We start from the raw sequence: 21476 nt of genomic DNA on the forward strand, positions 1-21476 counted from the left end.
CTTGTTTTTTTGATGACTGAGCTGTCTATGTAAGTCAAGGAATCCAACCACACATCATCTTAACAACTGTCTTGTTGCCTTAAACATAGCACCATTTAGAACTATGTAACCAACTCCCAGCAGGTGTTAGCTAGGCTTGATAAAATCTTATTATTATTATTATTATTTTTAAAAGATATTTTTGGGGCATTTTTAACTTTATTTGATAGGACAGACAAGTGTGAAAGGGGGAGAGAGAGAGAGGGAGTGACATGCAGCAAAGGGCCACAGGCTGGGGTCGAACCCGGGCTGCTGCAGCAACAGCCTTGTACATGGGGGGCCTGCTCTATCCACTAAGCCACCGACGTCCCAATAAAATCTTATTTTTGCACTTCAAACTTATGTTCAGTTTGACCTAATGCCCTTGATTAAATAAGATATAGACTATACTTTGTATTTTTACTTATCGAAACAAAAATCTTAAAATACACATATTGCATCTAAACAGCATGGAGATGTTGGTAATTTGTTTGTAACAATGATCGATTTGCTCCATAAGTGAAAAACTGATGTTTAAAATTGCCATTTTTACATTGACTCCAATTGTTCACATTAGAGCAAAATTCAAAATGCTGTCAAAAATTCAGTTTTTGAGATAAAATTCTGAAATTTGCCACACATCATCTACCATGACTCTAAAATTTTGTCATTTTTTTCATGAACATTGAAGTTTTATTTAGCAAGAATTTGCATGTATATGTTTATAGTACCGTTTACAGTCAAACATTTTGATGCACTGTAGGCTCAATTTTGGATAAATCAAAAATCTGAGAAACATAGTTTTTGTATGACAGTCTGAAGATGCTCTGTAGCAAGTTTGGTGTCAATTGAACAAAAATTGTGGGAGGAGATAGGTTTAAGAAGTTTTACAGTTTTTGAAAAAAAAACAGAGTGATGAACGTCATAATTTTAATAGGTTTAAATGTACAAAAGTTTCTTCAGTATTGGGGCTACAGTTTGATGAAAGTTGTGAAGTTGTAGCACGTATGGTTGATTTGTTATGAATTTTCAAAGTTTTGAACTTTAGATGCTTGCTGTAGCGCCACCATCAGGACTATTGGCTTGAGTTTACAGCTGAGGTAATCTGGCATGAGACTGGACCTTTGTGCAAAGTTTGGTGAGTTTTCACCCACGAGAAGTATGATTTCCTCGGAAGAAGAAAGAAGAACGAAGAAGAATACCTAGGATTGCAATAGACCCTAATTACGTGTACATCTATCAGTCTAACCATTGAATATCAATGACAGACTAACAGATGGATGGATACCCAACCTTCCCCTGATGTAGATGGAGACCTATAGCATATAGATAAAATTGTATTGAATTAATTGTGTTGAACAGATGTTTCCAGCAAGTGTTACAGCTAACCCTTTTAACAACCCTCTGCCCAAACTAAAATGTCAGGTTGTGCCCCGCTCTAGTAGGCTAATGCAATTAATTGAATTGAGTTAAAGGGGGAAAAAATGTGGGAAATGGAATTTTCCCACTCTGCGCTCTCCAAAGTCCGAGCTCCTGAGGAGGTCTTGAAGGCACCACGAGTGTGGTCCAGCCCCTCCTCCCTGAGCTGTGTTTGTGTTCTCGGCAGTTAGTGAGAGAGGCAGAGGGAGGCGCGGTGTCAGTTACCAGGAGGAGAGATTTACCGATATTCTGGGTAAAATAAATGTCAACGTCGGACAGCCAGTTGGATAGGTAGATGAAACAGTCACGTTTAATTATCTGGAAGCATTGTCAAAGGAAAAAAGAAAGATTTAACGTCATATTAAGCCGTAAATCTTACTGGAATAAACGATGTCAAGTCAACGGTTCACCTCCTGTGCAGGTGAGTAACGTCAACGCTATGAGAATACTTTGTGGACCGTTAACGACCGTTATTTGTGTCAGTTTAGCTACATTGGCATTTGTTTTTTAGACTGTTTAAGTCACTGCTAATGTAATGTCGTTAATTTAAACTAATGTACATGTAACCTGTGATAAACGAGTACCCAACAGCGTATAAACCCCGTATTACCTACCCTACCTGGTTTGTTTGCGGTCCATTTCCTTCATGGTTGTTAAACTTCATTAGCATACACGAATCTGCGCTAAAACAAAGTCGTCTCGAAGCTAATTAACTACTTTATCATATTTAAATCCAAATTTCTTGTTATAAAACAGTGGGAAACCAAATAAACTGTGCTTCAGGTATAAAATGTGGAAATTATGTTGCCAAATGTGCGTGTCATAACCCAAATATGTGCCAGATAAAGGGTTAAACAGGGTGCAGAGAGGACAGTTAACATTAATGCACCAGTTGGTTCTCACAATGAGGTTTCCAGGTTGACCCATTATCCGTAAAAATGCATCAAGATAAGGTAATTGACGTTAATGTGTTTAGCTAAAGCTGCCTGTGCCTGTGCTGTGTCCACTTTTCCTATCCTGACATTGTAGTTGGTCTCCAGTCATACTCCACTACATTTTTATGGTCTTTAATATAATATTCCTAGACAAACCATATTTTGCATATCTGTGCAGAAGTGTGCGTAAAATTCTAGTAGGATTACAGTTTAGGGCTTTAATCACCTACAAATGGGTTTTTCTGCTGTCAGGTTATTTAAGGTGCAGTCTGTGAAGCCTGCTTCCTTGGTGTTATGGCCCCAGCCCTGACCAGAATCCTGAAAGATGGCCATGGGATCCACCTGTCCTCCCCTCCTGTCAGAATGGACTCAGATGGGAGAGCCATGTGCACCACAGAGCTGGACACCCAGATGAGGTCGACAGATGACGGTGACCTCCAGAAGATGTTGCTGAACCTTTCCTCCTTTCCCTCTCGAGACTCCTGTCTCCCTCTGAGCCCGCTGGACGTCCCTGCCAACCCTGTGCTTTCCCCACATCTGCAGGCGTCTGCCAGCCAATGTGAGACGGTGCTCCTCCCCAACCCTGCTTCCCTCCTCAACCTCCTCTCCTTCAACAAAGGCCCGAGAGATTCTCATCAGGTGGCCTGCGTCTTCCCAGGTGTACCAGACATGTTTTTAGTCCCTCTCCCTGAGCACAATAGCCAAGATGCTTGTCTGCTGCATGGACACAGTGCTGCTTCTAAATGTGGGCCAGATGGTGGTGATGTGCATCGCTCCCCTCTTATCTTTACCAGTGTTCCTCCTTCTTACTCCCACGGGGAGATGAACCCTCAAGGCACTCCCTTCTTTGCACCCCCACCTACACTGACACAGGGGAAAGTGGCTGGAATTGGCTGCCCTCTTCCATCTTTAGTACAGCCTTGGAGTGGCAGGGTGAACTCTGAGCAGCTGGCATCCAGAGCTGTGGCTGTGAAGGAGCAGCTCTCCAGGCAGGCAGGGCTGCAAAGCCGAGCTCAGAGTCTGCAGAGGAGACTGCACATTCTGCTGGGAGAGCACGCTGTGCAACACTGCAACCAGCAGCTGGAGGGGCTGACAAGGTACTGTCAACTCGGAGGTGTGTCTCTCGATAGCTCGGACTCCATACATTCTGGTATACTACCTCCACAAGTGGGAAGTGAACCCCATTCTTCTCGGGTAGAGTCATCCACAGCCTCATGTTCCTTCTCGGAGCTCACAGAGTTCAGCCGCTCCAGCCAGGCGGTGCTGAGAGGCCTGCAGGAAGCCTTGGACTCAGAGGCTACAGCCAGCAGCAGCTCAGACGAGGAGCAAGAGGAGATTCTCTGCAAAAAAAAGACTTCAACTATGTGAGTATACAGCAGATGGAAATAGGTTATATGTAGTTGCATGTGTCCTGTAAAACAATATACATTGAATAACAAGACTAAAATTCTGGTGCCTGAAGGTGTCTTCTAGAGAAAGCAATTTTCTTCTTATTTCCCTGACTCTAATGCTCTCCACATACACTCCACTCCATCATTTCCCTTATGAAAAATTGTGGGGGTGTAGGGAGGTTAAGATATGATGTGAAGCTGAAATAAACAGATTTGGTGATAAAAAACCTGTTAGTTGTTTAATGGGATGTTCTGCTTGTTTGCAGACACATTTTCCATGCAGGGTTGGTGTCTTTTTTTTACAAGCAAATTGACAGACACCAGTTTCCTTGGTGTCGTAAGTTGTGGGCTGCCTTAAAATCGAGGTCTGTTTCTTATTTGAAAGTTTGTGTATTTCTTTAGAGCTACAGTGTGGATCATATGTGTAACAGCTGGTTATTCCAGCTAAATAAACAAGCCGCGAAGGAGGGACTTCAGAAATCCCCCGAAGCACGTATTTTGCTTATCAAGTTGAGATGGTGGCCCACGTGATTTCACGTAGTGTCAGATATGAAGTTACCATCTAGTACTGAAGAAAACAATAAGAAATCGTTTCACAAGCTTCACTGCACTCTCACTGCCAAAAGATTTGTTTTGCTTTTCTGGGTTGTTGTTGCCAGAGTCCAGCTGTGGTTCACGCTGGAGCCATTGCCCTTGTTTTTATTCGCTCTCGGCAACTTTTCAGTTCAGGACAACAAAGAATGAGGCAGAACTAATTTACAAGAGGTACAAATATGGTGTAAAATGAAGAGACTTATTTCAGAATGACAGTACAAGTTTTGGAAAGTCAGCTGTCTGGGTGTATGAGGTCCACTGTGCCGCTGCAGTATTCGACGCATATTTTATTTGGCCCTCAGCTAAGTTTACAGTGTGGTTGTCATAAGCACACGTTTTGTCCTCCCAGCTGCGGAGAGTGTGATGACATTTTTCAGCCGTGCACACACATTCTCTTTCCATGCTGCAGTCATAACACATTCAACAGACATGCCAGCACTATTGCCCACAGGCTAGGAAATAAACACCACCATGCCAGCAAGCCTGTAACATGCCAGCCATACTGTGTCATCGTGCTCCTCCTTGTTCTAGTAAAAAATACTTCTGAAGTCTGTGTATGTGTGAGTGTGGTTGGGATGGGCGGTGCTGCTGTACTTTTGTCCTTGGTAAGTGGTAGTCAGATTGCACTAGGCGAGGAAATATGATGGGAATCCTGACTGATTGTATGTTCTGACACCTTGTAAGGAGTGTTTAAGGGGTGTCTTGCTAACAAGACAGTGCCAACTTGCAGAAAAACTGTGCACATTACACACAAAATTTATTATACTCAGCATTTTGCATGTTTTCCCTGTTAAGTCTTTTTATTGGTCTGTTAATTGTGGCAAAATGTCCAAAAATAAATATGATAATGAGAAACATGTCAGTACTAAATCAGGAAATGGGAACAATTGAGCTGAAATAGAGAGACAAAAACAACAAGATATCTGTGCTAATAATAAATCCAACATGTTGTTGTCTTTTTTGCACTGTACAAGATGATTGGTGCAAATTGCCAACAGACCAAGTGCAGACATTACAAATTCAGTCCAGTTGGTAATGTTAAGCAATTTAAACCTTCTTTATACTTAGCAGCCATTGAGTAAATCATTTTCCATAAACCAAAACTTTATCAATCAAAGGAATTGAAGAATCTACTGTATAATGAAAGTCTATAACGGACTATTAATTGTCATATCTTTTCATCTTTTTTTTTAAGTATATGATTGCCCTACCGTCATGCTAGCTTGAATACAGATTCTGAATTTGGTCTCGGAGCAAGTGGAAGAAAGAATTTCTTTTTAAGATAATTTTTCGGTCTGATAGTAGAGAGTGACAAGAAACATTTGGGGAGCTACTCACAGAAAAAGAGAAATATCCAATAGCTGTCCTGAGCGGGAATTAAACTGCGGACCTCGAAATCCATCTTAGGCCAGTTGCCCACCAGGACATTCTGGAACATTTACTTAGCTTGAGATGAAAATGTCAGTGACATTACACAGTGTCAGAAATACTTAAGAGAATGTAAGGGTAATGTAAAGTGACAAGCTTGGACAGTCTTTGGTTTGAGAACACCATTCGTCCAGCAAACAAGGCTCTCTCTCTCAGATCGATTTACCACATATTTGCTTCCAAAATTCCAGAGAAGAAGATACCTGCTCCTGTCCACGTCATGCTTATCATTTGATTTGAAAATTGAACTAGGCAAAGTGTCACAAAAATACAGTTGAATTTAGACACTTTCCACAACATCTTTATTTGGAAATGAGATTCTTTAGAGAGATTTATGTCAGTTCAATCTTTTCAGCGCCATGTTACCAACCTCATGGTACCAGGTTAATAAACTTACTAGTCAGGAATGTGGGGGCGTCAGTGTTAGGGGAGGGGTAATGTCTTGGTCTTGGCTGTAGTCCACTTAGACCTTTCTTTTGGACTCAGTTTATCTCCGGTTTAAGCGCAGTAGCATTTATTTCGTCAGTTAGATGAGTGCAATAAACAAGAGTTGTTACCAAAATAAGTGCATGTTTATTAGCACTGAGAACAGGAATGAGAATGAGTGTTTTCTGTGTGTAGCATCTTTGTGTGCGTGTGTGTGTGTGTGTGCGCGCGTGCGCGTGTGTGTGTGTGTGTGTGTGTGTCTTTTTATTTGGCCAGCTTGTGAGCGTCAGCTTGCCTTTTGTACGAGTCTGCTGAACAATGCTCTGTGCTTCATCACTAAAACCTCCCCTGGGGAGTTTTTATGGCAGGTTCCTCCTTGGAAGAGGATGTCTCCGTGTGGAGAAGGGACAACTCATTGCCCTCCTTTAGGAAATGTGAAAATAGTTGGTCTTTAACATTCTAAGTATGAGCTTGTAAATCAGTGACACAATTTGACTTCAACTTGAAACCATGTGTCCACATTGCTCTGTGCACTGGCAGCGGTCCTCCACACCTCCAGCTGTTGCTCATTTTCAGTTTTCAGTATGTTTGTAATTTGAGATATAGTGTATGGGAGTATTCGTGAAAGGCTATGAGTTGGAAAGTTTAAGTGCAGGACACACCCAAAAATCTGAATGCCTGAGGAGCCAACAAACACTATCCAAATAGGAGAAATCATAAACCCTCAGCAACTTGCTGGGACTGGCCTTTTATTCAACCACGACTTGGCTGTGAGAACTGGTATTTTATCATTGTGGAGGGTTGCCAGTGGGTTGCTAGAGCCCACATTTTATTCAGCAATATTATTATATTCATGAAAAATATTTATGTAAATGCATACTTGCACACTAACAGGTATAAATCCACCTTCCCTCTCCTGTTGTCTCCCACTGACTCACCCACTGCTTGGCAAATATTCTAGGAATTTTCTCATTATACAGTTGGAAAGAGCCGCAGGACAGCCAGGTCTGGTCATTGTCTGTGAAGAAAAGAGGGAGCCTACTCCTCACTAAACAGATATCAGTGTAGGGTTGAGTGAAACTCCGTTCAGAATGAACCCATTTCAAAGTTCTCCTTCTTATCTACCACAAACTAGATGTTATTGTGATCAGGGAAGCAAGCATTTTGGCCGGTAACGGGCCAGCAACCTCGTAATACCAAAGGGTATTGTCAAATCCTGTGTAGCTGCTTGCTGGCTGGTCTAACCTTTCTCTGTCCTGCATCAGAGTGTTTGAAGTGGGGGGAGTCCCTCCCTGTCCTTGCCAAGGTCCAAGAGCACTGCCATAGCAACTATTGCCCCACTGAAGCCAGCCAGCCACACACACACACACACACACACACACACAGAAGACAAATGCTAACTGAACAGGCTAGTGCCATGGAAACATACTATAGATACACACCACACAAATCAACAGTGTTCTTTTCTGTGGCCTAGATAAGCTTTTGTGCTTCAGCAAAATCCCCCCCACCCCATGCTGTTAGGATGCTAAACAATTTACACGCTACATGGCAACATGGTTGGCGTAAAATAGGTCATAAGATGACAGTGCTGCAGCACAAATGTGAGAATTCACAGTTTGGTCTGTCAGTGCTCTCATTGTGTCTCTCAATCTCTGTCCTCCTCCCTTCTTTGTGATACTTTTCCCTCTGGTGACACACTATTTCCTGCCAATGATTCTCATATGCTAACCTCTTCATGCACTTCTATTTAATGGTCTTAGTGGATTTTATGACTTCATTCAGTGTCTTGAAATTTTGCCACATTTGAATTCCAAAGCACAGAGAATGATCTTCTTGTGAGGTCCTTTCGGGGCCCTGGGGCATTTGACAAAAATGAAAAGAATACTGTAATACCACTGCACGGGTCTAAGTGTCTTTCTCTGTCATCCATTACCCTGCCCTTCCTGCCAGTAGCAGCAGCAGCAGCTGTGAGAGGCGGTGGCTGGGAGAGAGAGCGGAGCTGGGCAGCAGATGGAGTTGGTTGCAGCTGCGTCTGGTCGAGTTGGAGGGGAGGATACAACAACTGGTGGAGCTCCACAAGCACATCCGCTCCACCAAGGTAAGACAAAAGTCCTCTGTAACCGCCTCAGTAAAGGGCAGTTGACATAATGTACCAACTGGCAACCTTGAATTATTAATGGCTTTTAGTCAGGCAGTGATACAAGTCAGTTTTGTGTGAAGAGAATGTATAGGGTCAGAAAACGTTTGTTGTTTTAATGTAACAAATGAATAGCACTTAAGCTAAAATATCTTATAGAGAGGTGAGCTATTGTAGTCACACTTTTGCATAAAGCAATACAACCAACTTTCATGGACTGCTACCAATATGAAAGGTAACAAGAGAAAACCATCTTGTAATAGTTGTATAATCAAGGTTCAATACATGTCAGAGTATGTATACACAATTAAAGAGTTGAAAATATGGTGTTTCTCTACTTTTAAATAATAATCTGTGTGAATAAAAAGTTCTTGGAGTGTTAAATTCATTGCAAGGATTCAAAAATAAAAAATAGTCCCTTTATTTTAATCCAGGTGGACCACCCTCCCAAACTGGGGTAGTCTTTAAAGGTTAACTCGTGTTTTTTGTGTGTGTGTGTTGAAGGGGGGTGTTGTGCTTGCTGAGTCCCAGCCGCTGACAGACAGACAGATTCAGCAGACCCTGCTGAGAGAAATGGCAGGGTTATCCTGCACAGCCTCGGATGCTGACACCGAACCTTGCAGCCCCACACGCCTTCTGCACAACATAGAGAGACAGGTAGGAGGGAGACACTAGCACACATACCTGTAATACTGTGTGTGTGAAGAGTCTGGTATCAAGGGGATTAGTAATCTACAACACAATGCACCACATCAGGTGGATATCCTTTTAGCTTATCAGTCTTTTGTGCAGAAAAGGAAAGCAGTCTGTGTTTATCTGTAATATCATTAATAATCATCTCATAATAATTATTTTGTGATACACAACGCAAATTTGCACCTTGGTGGTACAAAAAACACAGAGGTTCATGAATAAAATTAGCATTTTCTTTGTGAATCCTGTCTACTGTCATACTTTCAAACCACACCCATGTTGACTTGCACTAAAGAGATACATTGAATTTAACACTTACGTTGAATATATTACATGTGAAAATCATTATATGGATGATGTTTTCATTGCAGAGTGCTCAGCTCAGCCAGATTGTCAACAGTCTGATGCCTCCTCTCAGCTTTTCACCACTTTCCAAACAACCACACACCTGGAAAGGCAAGAGAGGCTTCACAAGGTAGAGAGCAGACACACACACACACACACACACACTCACAAAGATCTAAGACTGCAACTATCTGAGCATGACACTGCAAGAGTTTCTCACACCTGCAATATTCACTTCAGCTGTATTTGCAGTACATGGATGTATGTAAAATGTGTGTATGTTCTATAAAATACAAAACAGAGAAATGTGCACTGACATAAGTTCATCCATTGTCTAGCTGAGGCCCAGGCTATAGGTGAAGGTTGAAAGCATGCTCCCTGTTTGTAATGTAACCCAGTGAGACAGCCTGGTCGGTCCCCACCATCTGGCCTCACTTGAATCATCCCTTCATGTCTTTCCTTCCTGCTGCCTTTTTAACTCTGTCTGTCTGGCTCTGAAGATAAAAGCCACATGATAAAAAAAAGGCATTCTACTTGTTTATGCATGTAACAGGGGGTTATAAGTAGGTACAGTATTGTTTGTTTCTGGTTGTTATTCTAAGTGAAGATCTAAGACCAACAAATGCCCCGGGAACAGCGCCGGGCTTTAAAGCTGATTTGACATAGTGGCTAAACAATGGAATTACAACTTCCAGGTCCATCGCTTGATGTCATTGGGTTCAAAAAGACTTTTTCCCATGGACTGACATGGCAACAGAGACGTCTCTAAATCAGTGGATACATTTTTTTCAGGCCTACAACCCCTGCAAAATTATTAAATTATTTTTTCCCTTATTCAAGTTGGCAGAGGGCTAAACAGGAAGTTAGTTGCTTGGCTGGCAATGTCTCTCTCTTGCTCTATGGGCCCAACAATGTGGAAGATCCAGGTAATTTTATACCTGGGAAGCCGCACCTCCAACGCTGTATCCAGTTCTTTTAATACATCCATGAGACCAACAACCAATTGATAAACTTGCTTTTTGAGTTTAATCTTAGCATGAATCATATCCACAACATTTCCATGACCTCACGTTATCTTGTCCCTGCAGTGATCAGAGAGGAAACGATGTTTTTGTGCCTGGGGACTCTAAGAGAAGCAGACTTGGGACCAGGAGGCTCTTCAAAGCTGATGTGTCATGCGTGTGTGCCCGGACCCGGCCCCTGGTCACCTACCACAAGCCTAAACTCTTTGCTTTCAACACCTGCAACCCCAGCGGTCAACAGGTAGGCACACATGCCGTTTCCTTTGTGCCTCAGTCTGTCCGTCTGAACAGTCAAAGCTCACATGCACATTCTCTGTGACATGACACACCTCAACACACAATCTTCAACAATGGATGTCTGTCCCTGAAGATGCTATGTCTTTATTTCTTGGATTATTTGCGGTTTCATTGTGTTGAATGAGCAGTATCACTTATTTACTCCTCAGTTCTTTCTATATTCTCATCTGTTAACTGCTCTGTGCTTCTGTAACAAATCAATTTCCCCACAGTGATACATTAGTGTCTATTCATTAGTGCTGCCCATGTCTCTGCGCAGTGTAAGCGGGTGTAGATAATGGATGGATGCTAAAATACACTTGCATTTGCATTTTTTCTGCTCTCTACTCAGGACAGTTAGGACAGAAATGATGATGACACCAGCACTATCCCTAATTACTCTATTGCTGCCCAAATGTCCTTCATTACAAAACATCTCCTCTAAATTCCAATCGCAGACCCACTTTGGGTTTTATAATAAATGTTAAAGAGCTGAAAATTTATTTGATTGAAATTATTCATGTATTCAACCCTAAAAGCAGTGGCTCTCAGTCAGGCCTCAGCGTTGGAAAGCCAAATCACTAAAATAGTTCCTCAGATTAAACAGGAATTAGTGTTCAAAGCTGCACACCTGCCTTTAATTAAACAATAATATCCCCTGGATTTGCTTCAAATGAACAAATGCATGTGATTATTTTAGAGCTCTCGCCTTTATTTAGCCAGGGGATAGTGCTGTGTTCTCATCAATTCAAGTGTCAAGTGGTTGGCAATACCTTGCTTAGCTTCACACAATTGTACTAATAAAAAATCACACTATCATTGTGCAGTTAAACACAGTGTCACACGCACAAAACTTTAATTTCAGTTTGTTCAGTTTTCAGTTCTTTTTGTTGATATTTTCATTTAAATTTGCATCAATCAGTATTTAATGTTAACAATAGACTAAATGACTAGGTGTAATGTAAAAGTGGCTGCTCTTAGTGACACATCCAGCACCAAGTGAGTCAGTTATTTTTCTCAGCAGTCAATGGAGACCAGCATGGAGGTTAAAGGGGAAGTGGACTGTAAGTCAGGTGGCCCGCTCTGTACCTGCTGGATCTATAATTAATTAACTGATTGCTAACACGTTTGTCATTTATACAGTAATAATACGTCAGTGTTGCGCTGTTGACAGCTTGTTCAAGTGCCCTCCAGTAAACAAAAGAAATCAATAATGCAGCTTTAATATGAAATTTAAAACCTGATTGAAAAAGCTATGACAAGTTGACCTGTCATTTCAATTCAGAACACTTTAATTGTCACTCAAGGGGCAATTAGATGCAAGTTCTTGACCCACATTTGAAATAATTATGTGATGTTGATATTATGATCTTTGCCAGGTGTAACACTGGACCAATCACCTTGATATTTTGTGTGCACATTTATGACTGTATCCTCAAGGACCGCTCCTGGTTGTGGTGATTCACAATCTGTTTGACTGACAGTTTGTATGTATGCTGTCACTGACAGCTGACTCCTCACGCCTCTTAACTAGCCAGTAGGGGCCGCAAGTTTTCTGGAAATCGGCTCGGCTAAAAACAACAGGCTTTACGTAGTCTGCTGCAGGCCACATTTTGGGCTTTGCTGTGGTTCAAAAACGGACATCTATCAAAAAGTTTAGTCTCATTTGGAACTGGAACATCTGCAGATTAATTCCATACCTGACATGTTTTGACCCACTAAAGTTAGATATGATACGAGATGACTAAATCACCACTTTCATTATCATTGCCATCATCGTAACTATAAGGGAGCCAGGAAGGACAATTCCACTGTGCACAGCTGGACCACATACTAGCTGTGATGCAGTTTTATTCGACCGTTTCTGCTTTGATTAGGACATTGTTCCTTGATATTGGTGCCTCTCCCATAACTTTGTAACCAACAGACAAAGTTAACACTGTTAGAAGTCTATTTATAAATGACACGGATCAGAGATTTGTGGCTGTGTTTTAGTGCTGAGTGCAGTTTTTTAGTTGTAACTGAGATGGACAGAGACAGTTTGAATCAGTGGTGCCGATGTTAGAAACAAAAGGTGTGAGCCTTATTTTCTGATCTTTAACTGGCTCGTCTTTAGTTTATATACAAACATATAAATGAGATGAAAGCTTTACTTCCAATACACAGATGCTGTGGAGTTTTAACATCTTGCATGACACTACTGTTCTGCCACAGAGCCCAAAGCGATTGAAGCTGTTATAATAAGAAGCAGCACCGAGCCACCAGCATTGTGATATTGCCAGATGACAAAGAAAGCCTTTTAACAACTTAATTACTTTAATCAGTGTACTCAGAGTGCAGCTCTCTTAAATCCATATGACTCATACTCCAACAAAACACAAGGAGAAAGCCAAGTAAATACTGTAGTTAAAGAAACACTGTGTCCCGAGTTATCCACTTGCTAGCTTGGCTCTTGTGCAGTATCATGTGGAAAATCATTTTCTGTCTTGTTTTCTCTTTCTTGTGCTTCAGGACACGGGGACGGCCACGTCTACCCTCTCCTCTTCTCTCTCATCATCTTCCTGTTCTTGTTGTTCATCTTGTGATCCCGTAGTCCTGTGCTCTGATCCAGACTGCAGCTCCAGTAGGGTCCTCTCATCCAGGACCTCCAACTCCACACCCCACCCCGTGTCATCTCTTTCATTTGGTAGGAGACACGTTAACACTACTGTACATAACATCTGCACACATCAGTGTAGAAGTCTTTACAATCTTTAACATGTGAGAAGAAACTGGACACATCAACCAATAGAACAGTGACGTATCCTGATGTGTTGTTTTGCATCAAGATGCTGCCAGTGTGTGGGCCTACATAGAAAACAATGAATGTGGGTGCTTTTACATGTGTCATACACCACCTGGTGTGTGCTGTTTTGACCACATACTTAAAATAGTGTCATCTTCTTTCAGACACTCCTCTGTCCCACCGCTTAAAGAGGGTCCTGGCCAGAGAAGAATGGTCCCAGAGGCCTTTGGTTATCAATGACCAAGCAAGTCCAGCACACTACAACAGACACAGCTCCACACCACAGCACAACAGTAAGATTCTCCCCTTCTGTTCTATGTTGCCGTCTCCCTTTTCATTCTGCTTAGTCTACTCTAATGACTGTATCTAAAGATGGACAACGTGTCTCTATCACTGTACAAACTGAAACCAAAATATCCTGGATACGGGCTGCCATCTTGCACTGGTGATGCCATTTTGAGCTGAATTCTGTGCAGTAGTGATCTCCGTGGTATCCGACCCATCATGAGCAGCACCATTGCGAACACACCAGTTGGCACACACAACTGTCAATCATGACGCCAAACCCCCTTTTTATAGCATCAAACAACAAGTTAAAACCAAACTTATGAAAAAATCAACACTTGAAGATACATCAACATGATAAGAACTACCATTTACTGTGCCATGTATCACCTTACCGAGCATAAACATATGTTTAGGTGCTACTTGTGAGCTGGACCAGAGCAAGGGTGTAACCCCCTGTGTTGAGGTTATGATGAGAAAGATGATGAGGAAGGCAGAGGTGCTATGTAAAAGACCTGTATTCTTGTTGCTATTTATCTAACAGATAGGAGCCTCACTGGCTTTTGATCTACTGCTCTTTCCTGTGGTTGAGCTGCACGGAAGTCTGTTATTGAAATTGCCTTTTATTAGATTTACCGTAGCTACATATTTACGGGCACTTTGATCCCAATTTGATAACACAGAATAATGTCATAGAATTTTTAGTCTACATTGGTTAAAACAGTAAGTTTTGGTTGTAGTGAAAGGAGACAATATCAGCGGATATGGAGGAAATAAAATTGCCTCTGTTGCCACTTGTTATCTACCTGTGTAACATTACAAGTGGTTTCTAGCATGTCAGATATCCTGCTGGGTCTGTATGAGGCTTCCAGCTGAGCAGTAGGTGGAAGTGAAATCATCTGGCATTTCACCAGTGTCACTGTGTGTCTTTATTCATGTGAAGCTAATGAATGATCATTTACTTCTGCACTTGCATGTTTCTTGCAGCTCTGGTTTCAGGGCTTAAAGTGGCCCTTGTGCCCATGTCATAATGAAGATTGATGATCAATCAATTGTTTAATTGACTTTTGAATGTTCCCTGATTATCCAGGGACTAAACACACTGTTTTTGATGCACATTCTTTTTTCCTTGTTTGTGTTAAATACAAATGTGAGGGGAAAAAGAGACAATACCTGATGTACTAGAGGTAGGGAGAGTAAAGAAGGAGACACAATGGGGGCAGATTGGAAATTGACTAAGACGTCACTCACCCAGCACTCCTTCGATTTCCTGTCAGCTTGAATGATCATATTCTCCTTTTTCAATAGCAGAAAGAGAAGACAGTCTGTCAAGTAGACGTCACCTAAAATAATAGTCTGGCACATGGCAACAAACCTTGTATCGTAGCGGATCATAACTGAAATAGAAATATATTACATGAACAGTCAAAGCAAGCAGAAGATGGAAATATGGGCGAACGGCATGGAGAATAATAACTAATGACGTAAAAGGGATTAATTGTTAACTATGGCAGCTGTGTGTACAGTGTAAGAATAGAAAGCACAAATGATGTGCTGTATTATTGATACAGAGGATTGATTCCTCTTCCTATTCCTTCTTCATCACTTCTGCCTCTCCTTCTTTTCTCCTAATGCAATCTGGAGCTCTGTTTAAAACTGGTAGTAGTTTCCAGATGTCACTGACCATAACAACACTCGAACTAAGGCTGAGATAGGTGTGTGTAGATGTGTGTGTGCATCTGTAACCTTTGTAGCTTTGTGGTAACTGTAAATCAAAAAATGCTGATGTGCTGTGAGCAAGGACCAGAAAACTGAGAGGCAGTCAGCTGCCAAAATAATGGGACTAGTGGTTAAGGATTAGCTTTTGTGCACTTCAACCAAAGCGTAACAGCCCAGAGGAACTGAAGTGCAGATTGTAATGAAAGGAAATTCCTGTGGTACATTAACTCAGTTTGTGTGTGTGTGTGTGTGTGTGTGTGTGTGTGTGTGTGTGTGTCTGTGTGTGTGTGTCTCGTTGTAGGTCACAAATACAAGCAGCATGCGAGGCATCATAAAAGCAGAGTAATGGGTCTGTCACCTATCAGGACGGCGGGCTCTGGTCAGAGTCAACACAGGAGAGCAAATCGGAGGAAAAGGAAGGGAAGACACATCCACAGGCTTATAGAAGGTGTGTGTAAGCAAGTGTGTCTTCACCCTGTATTTCATATTGACAGTGAATCAGTCTGTACATGAATGGCTACAGTGAAGGCTCCTGATCCAGAGAAGCAGGATTGGTCAACACCGTGTGTGTGTGTGTGTGTGTGTGTGTGTGTGTGTGTTATACCCAGATGAAGAAGATGCTTTTCACCAGTTCTTTGACCCAGACAGTTCAGATGAAGTGCTGGAGGAGAGCTACACACAGGTTTCAAGCAAGCGGGCCTCACAGGTAACACACAGACTCACAAACACACTTTTTTAAAGTGAATACTTGTGAGAACCCTCATTGACATATAGTAACCCTAACCCAAAACTACACCTAAACCGTATTCTAACCTTGACCCTAAAACCAGCTCAAGATTAGAATCAAATGGGTAAGCACCTCAAGCACTTGTGACGTGACTTGACATGCATCTGAGTAAAATATAAAAAAGCTGGTCAGTCTGCAGAAAGTCCTGTATCACAGCAATCTGTTGATGTAGATGGGCTTTGAACGTGTGAGCACCTCTGAATCATGGGTGTGAACTGTCACACCATGTGTCCTTTTAGGGCTTCGTGCGCAAACGCCAGGGAGAGAGTGTGTACAACATCAACAACATTGTCATCCCTATGTCTCTGGCTAAAGTGGAGAAGCTGCAGTACAAAGACATCCTGACACCCAGGTATGGAACATAACAGCCTCTAAAGGAGTTGCACAGAATTGTTAAGGCTGTCGTTTTGTATTCTATAATCACGACAGACTTGAAAACTAAGAATCAGAATAACAGCACATGAAATTTGCTATGGTTTTTCATTGTACCCAGAAAATGAATCATAATGTCCTTATCATCCCTGTATTTCATGCACGTTTGATACATAAAATATGGCTGTGATTAAACATATTGCTTTTACTTTGAAATAGAAACATGCTGTGCACTGTCCGCCATCATTGTGTGTCACCTCAAAAGGTCTGTCTGTCTCTGCAGTTGGCGGCTGGTGGACATCTCACCTCTGATGAACAGTGAGGCAGAGATGGAGGAGGACAATGAGGAGGGGCAGGTAGTGTCTCATCCCTTTGGACATGAACTTTTTATTGTTGTTTTAGAGGAAAACATCTTTTTTCCTCTGTGTGTGTGTGTGTGTGTGTGTGTGTGTGTGTGTGTGTCAGGTGGAGGATCTCACTAATGAAGTCTTTGCCCAGAGACACCTGGCCTTAGAGCAGAGAGAGAAGTTGCGCTGGCCATCATGGGGAAACAGAAAATGCTGCAGGCATCCTAACAGGTGGAAACACACACAAACAAAAATACACACACAGGTTCAGAAATGCAGCACTGATTTGAATACTGTTACATCAGATGACAACGTAATGCAAGGTGAACTATATGCATCAGGTGGGTTGGGGAGAATAAATTGTCTCTCTCAAGCATCAGAAATGTTGGGCGATTTTATCATAGTTCATGCTGTTATCAGAAGATGATACCAAAGAGATGCATTTGACAATTACAAAAAATGCTAAACTCTTTGTTCTGTGCTGACTGTGCACACTTGGTTTGTTTGTCCTTGAGCATGTAAATACATCCTGTGTGAAAGGAGAATGTTGAGTAATTTCCTTCATGGGGTTGTGCTTGTTTTTTTCACTCCAGATCTGGCAGCAGGCTGTCAAGCAGTGGGGGCGGGATGTGCACATCAGGAGAGGAGAGCTCTGTGGAGCTGAGTTGTGCTCAGCTGGATACTGATGAACAGCAAAGCTCAGAGGAGTGGCTGGTAAGATCAAAAGCACCACAGCTGAAACCCCAAATCCCCCAAACAAACGTCGAATATCAGAGTATGATGATTCAGGTGCCACAGGAGGGAACTCACGCTGAGTCATACACAGCAGTATCCTATTGGCTGTTCCTATCATGATACCATTTCTCCAACATAGTGGCAACTACAAAGAGGGGATTTAGCTGATTATCATCTTTCACTTCAACCCCTACATGTTGCTGAAAGGATATTTTCTGCCACATTTTAAAGATACGCTGTGTTATTTGTGCTTCAGAAGAGCGAGGAAGAGTGTCAGAGTCAAAATAGGTTGCAGGCTCATCAATACTCTTTTTCAGTCATACTGTGCGAGTTATAAAGCCTAGATGCATTCTTGAGAGCCTACACAGATACTTGTCTCCACTTTGCTGCAGTCGATGATGCTCTGATTGCAGTGCTCTGTGCCACTTTGCTTTGATTGGAGTATGTTTGAGTTGCTACTAAACCAGACTGTCCAAATCAGCGTTCTCCACACCACAGATATCCCCTACTTCACTGCTTCATACTTCTTACGCACTACAGCACCCACGTAAATGTTGATTTAAGAACATTTGATTTTTATGCCTCCGCTGCGGCGATAGCCATGGCTGGAGGAATTAAGTGTTTTGGGTTGTCTGTCCTAAGGTCCATACATCCGCATGTCCCATTCTTGTGTACTTGATATCTCAAGAATACCAAAACGGAAATTCTTCAAATTTGACACAAACGTTCACTTGGACTCAACGATGAACTGATTTGATTATGGTGTTCAAAGGTCAAGGTCACTGTGGCCTTGCATCTGTTTCATTCTCATAAATGGGACATTTAAACAACGCCTTGAGTGAATTTTCTCAAATTTAGCACCAACGTCAGCTTGGACTCAAGGATGAACTGATTAGAATTTCATGGTTAAAGGTCAAAGATCACTGTGACCTTAAAAAAACATGTTTTTGGCCATAACTGAAGAATTTATTCACCAGTTATGACAAACTTTCACACAAATGCCTAATAGGATAAAATGATTAAATGATGACATTTGACATCCAGAAGGTCAAAGGTCAACTTCACTATGACATCATACTGTTTACATACATAACTTAGGAACAGAAGGGAAGACACTTAGGCAGATATTTTTTGGTGACACAATTTTGGGTGTCAGTGTTGAAACTGCTGATTATATTGTTCTTCTGTGCTGATGGGTTGAAGATGTGTGTGCATCCATGTTTCAGAATATGTAGCTTCATTGCAGCAACACTTGTCAACTGTCATGGCTACATATGGGTCTGGACAGATATGGATATAAACTGTAACTGCAACTTGACTGGTTTGCAGAGGCATACAACTATAAGGTGGTATTTCTAGGTTTAAACAGGCATCAGAGCCATGCAGCCCTATGATACAGCCTTAAAAATCTAAATTCAATGAAGGGACTGATATTGGAAGATATCTGCTGAGTACATTATCAGTTTATCAATAAATATGTTGTATTCTCATCCTTGTGTCCATAGAAAATGATACATATGCACATCCTAGACACAAAATCATTCCACCATGTCAAAAATATTCACTTAACAGAATTATAGATTTGCTAAATTCCATGATATGCCCTCTATCATCTGACAGCCTCAGTCACCCTGGGAGCCACGAGTGTTTCCTCTGGGCCAGGAAGAAGAGGGCGCCCTGCTCTCTGATAACCTAGAAAAAGTTCCATCGGAGTGGTCAGCGTGTAGCTCTGCCTCGTCTACATCAAAGAACTCCAACTCCCATCTCCCCCCAGCTCAGCCCACTGGTGCTACACTGCCGTCTGGTGGACAAAGCCAGAGTCGCACACTCAGTGGCAGCTGAGAGCGCAATGCCTTACTTTTACATGCAAGTTGGGAAATATGGTAAATTCCCTGTATGTTCTTATGTAGTGCTCACTTACATTGTTTGTGCCTACTAGAGCTTTTTGTTGAATTTTTTCTTTAGTTCTTCTTCGCAATTTCTTAAATTGTTCATTCATTTGACAAGTTTTGATTAAATAGTTTATTTTCTTTTATAAGTAATTCAATAAGGCTGATGTAAGGCATTTGTTAATATTGCAACACGTTTTACAGTAATGTGTCCCTTCGGTTCATTAGTTTATCCAGTCATTTTATTCGTCATTCATTCAATAATTTAATTAGACATTTATTTAAATTACCTGTGCTTTCATTTGTCTGTTGAATAACTAATTCATAGGACACATGATTTATTCATTTATGAATGGATTTCTGGTTTCATTTTTCATAACATACATCCGATGATTGATTGATGTAGTAGTCATTAACAAAGGCATAACTCATTCATACACTCATTCAGAGTCATTTAGGTAATTTAGGACAAGTAATTGAACAAGTTCAGTCAGCAAGAGAGATTGGGAGACTCATACTGTCAGTCATCAGATCTGAAACATCGAGAGTCAACATATAGAGGCGGTTTTGGTTGTATTTGTCAGTTAAATTAATCAATAATTATTTTATTTCCTCTCCAGATCTCCCCACGTCAAGGACCATGAGGAGAAACTATGCCATGGGAACCTTAATTGGGATACTCAACACATTCCAGAACAGTGATATTTATGTTATCTGCTCAATACTTTAAAGCAAAGGTGTTTTATATACATTCTGTAAATATTGTAGCATGTGTCACAATAGTTTTAACTTACTACTGTAGCTTCTGCTACTCTTTCAGGTTTTATTGTACGAGAGGTACTGTATGTAAAGACAAATGTACCAGCACAGCCCCACTGTAGTCTCAGGTTTGTGTGTTGTTTGTAGTTCTCACTTATTTATTCTCACAGTTGTCTTAAAAAGTCTGTGTAGGAAGACTTTAATACATAAATATTTATGTAACTTTTATTTGATTTACACATGCCTTTTGATTTCATGTTTCTGTTTGTCTGTTGATGCGTTCATTTGGTATATATTTTTTATGAAAGTTATTAGTAAACAGTAACATTAGTAAACAGTGGTGGATGTCATGCTTTGCCAGACAGTACACTTCCTAGAATTTTCTGATGACTGATTCATTGGCTAAAATATGTTTTGCTGCTGCCCCCATCCACAGCAGTACATTGCTCAGTTTCCAAGGCGACACTCCTGTCTGCTTCTCCAAACTGGGAGCATTCCAACTAACACCTACTGTAGGTAATGCACTGACTATGGATAGTACATTATACAACCCCACTTCAAAAGATCTGAACTGTCCCTTTAATGTTCCCTGGTGGGGGTTGCCTGTGAAAGATTACGTCCTTGTTGCAGCTCTTGACTCCTGCTGTTGCATTGATGCCCCTGCATTGAGGGGACAGAATTGGATAGCCCCAACCTTTGTGTATCAGTGGAAAAAATTTGGCTCTTTGTACTCCCCACGAAACGTCACTGTACAGGGAATTTGTTCATTTCAAATTGGATACAGAGAAGAAGAAATATCAAGAAAAGAAGAAGGAAAAACATCAGGTTTCTGTTAGCATCACAAATCCATTCTACGTTCTACAACCTGTGAAAGCTGAGAATTTCACTTTAAAGCAGAATTGTAACGATGAAAAAAGGATTATAAACACAGCACAGGCGAACACACTGAAAAATTGAAAATGTGCCTTCAGACATGCAGCAATTCTAAAAATAGAAACATTAAGTGAAGCTTCTGATCAGAAGCTCTGTGATTTCTATTTCAGTCACGTGCAGTGTGTCTGCAACTTCAGCCAAGTGTACTTAACTAAGGTGTCATTGACACAAGCTAGTA

The 21476-nt window shown here is 41.4% G+C and overlaps 1 protein-coding gene across 3 annotated transcripts; it reads left to right on the forward strand.

The window, feature by feature from the left end:
• The first annotated feature begins 1633 nt into the window (after window positions 1–1633).
• kansl1l (KAT8 regulatory NSL complex subunit 1-like) lies at window positions 1634–20700 on the forward strand. 3 transcript variants are annotated; one of them, XM_033614997.2, is made up of 16 exons: window positions 1634–1858; window positions 2625–3736; window positions 8165–8312; window positions 8856–9008; window positions 9416–9519; window positions 10478–10652; window positions 13199–13373; window positions 13637–13765; window positions 15778–15924; window positions 16085–16182; window positions 16503–16615; window positions 16919–16991; window positions 17101–17213; window positions 17576–17696; window positions 19338–19600; window positions 20227–20700. In XM_033614997.2, the coding sequence occupies exons 2-15, from the start codon at window positions 2667–2669 to the stop codon at window positions 19557–19559; spliced, it is 2841 nt and encodes a 946-aa protein (XP_033470888.2). In that variant the 5' UTR covers window positions 1634–1858; window positions 2625–2666; the 3' UTR covers window positions 19560–19600; window positions 20227–20700. The 3 variants fall into 3 exon arrangements, with proteins under 3 accessions (XP_033470888.2, XP_078030545.1, XP_033470896.2); XM_078174419.1 differs by having other exon boundaries at window positions 19338–19583; XM_033615005.2 differs by having other exon boundaries at window positions 8168–8312.
• The last annotated feature ends 776 nt before the right edge of the window (window positions 20701–21476 follow it).

This window comes from Epinephelus lanceolatus, chromosome 14 (assembly GCF_041903045.1).
Source record: "Epinephelus lanceolatus isolate andai-2023 chromosome 14, ASM4190304v1, whole genome shotgun sequence".
In the NCBI taxonomy this organism is placed as follows: domain Eukaryota; kingdom Metazoa; phylum Chordata; class Actinopteri; order Perciformes; family Serranidae; genus Epinephelus; species Epinephelus lanceolatus.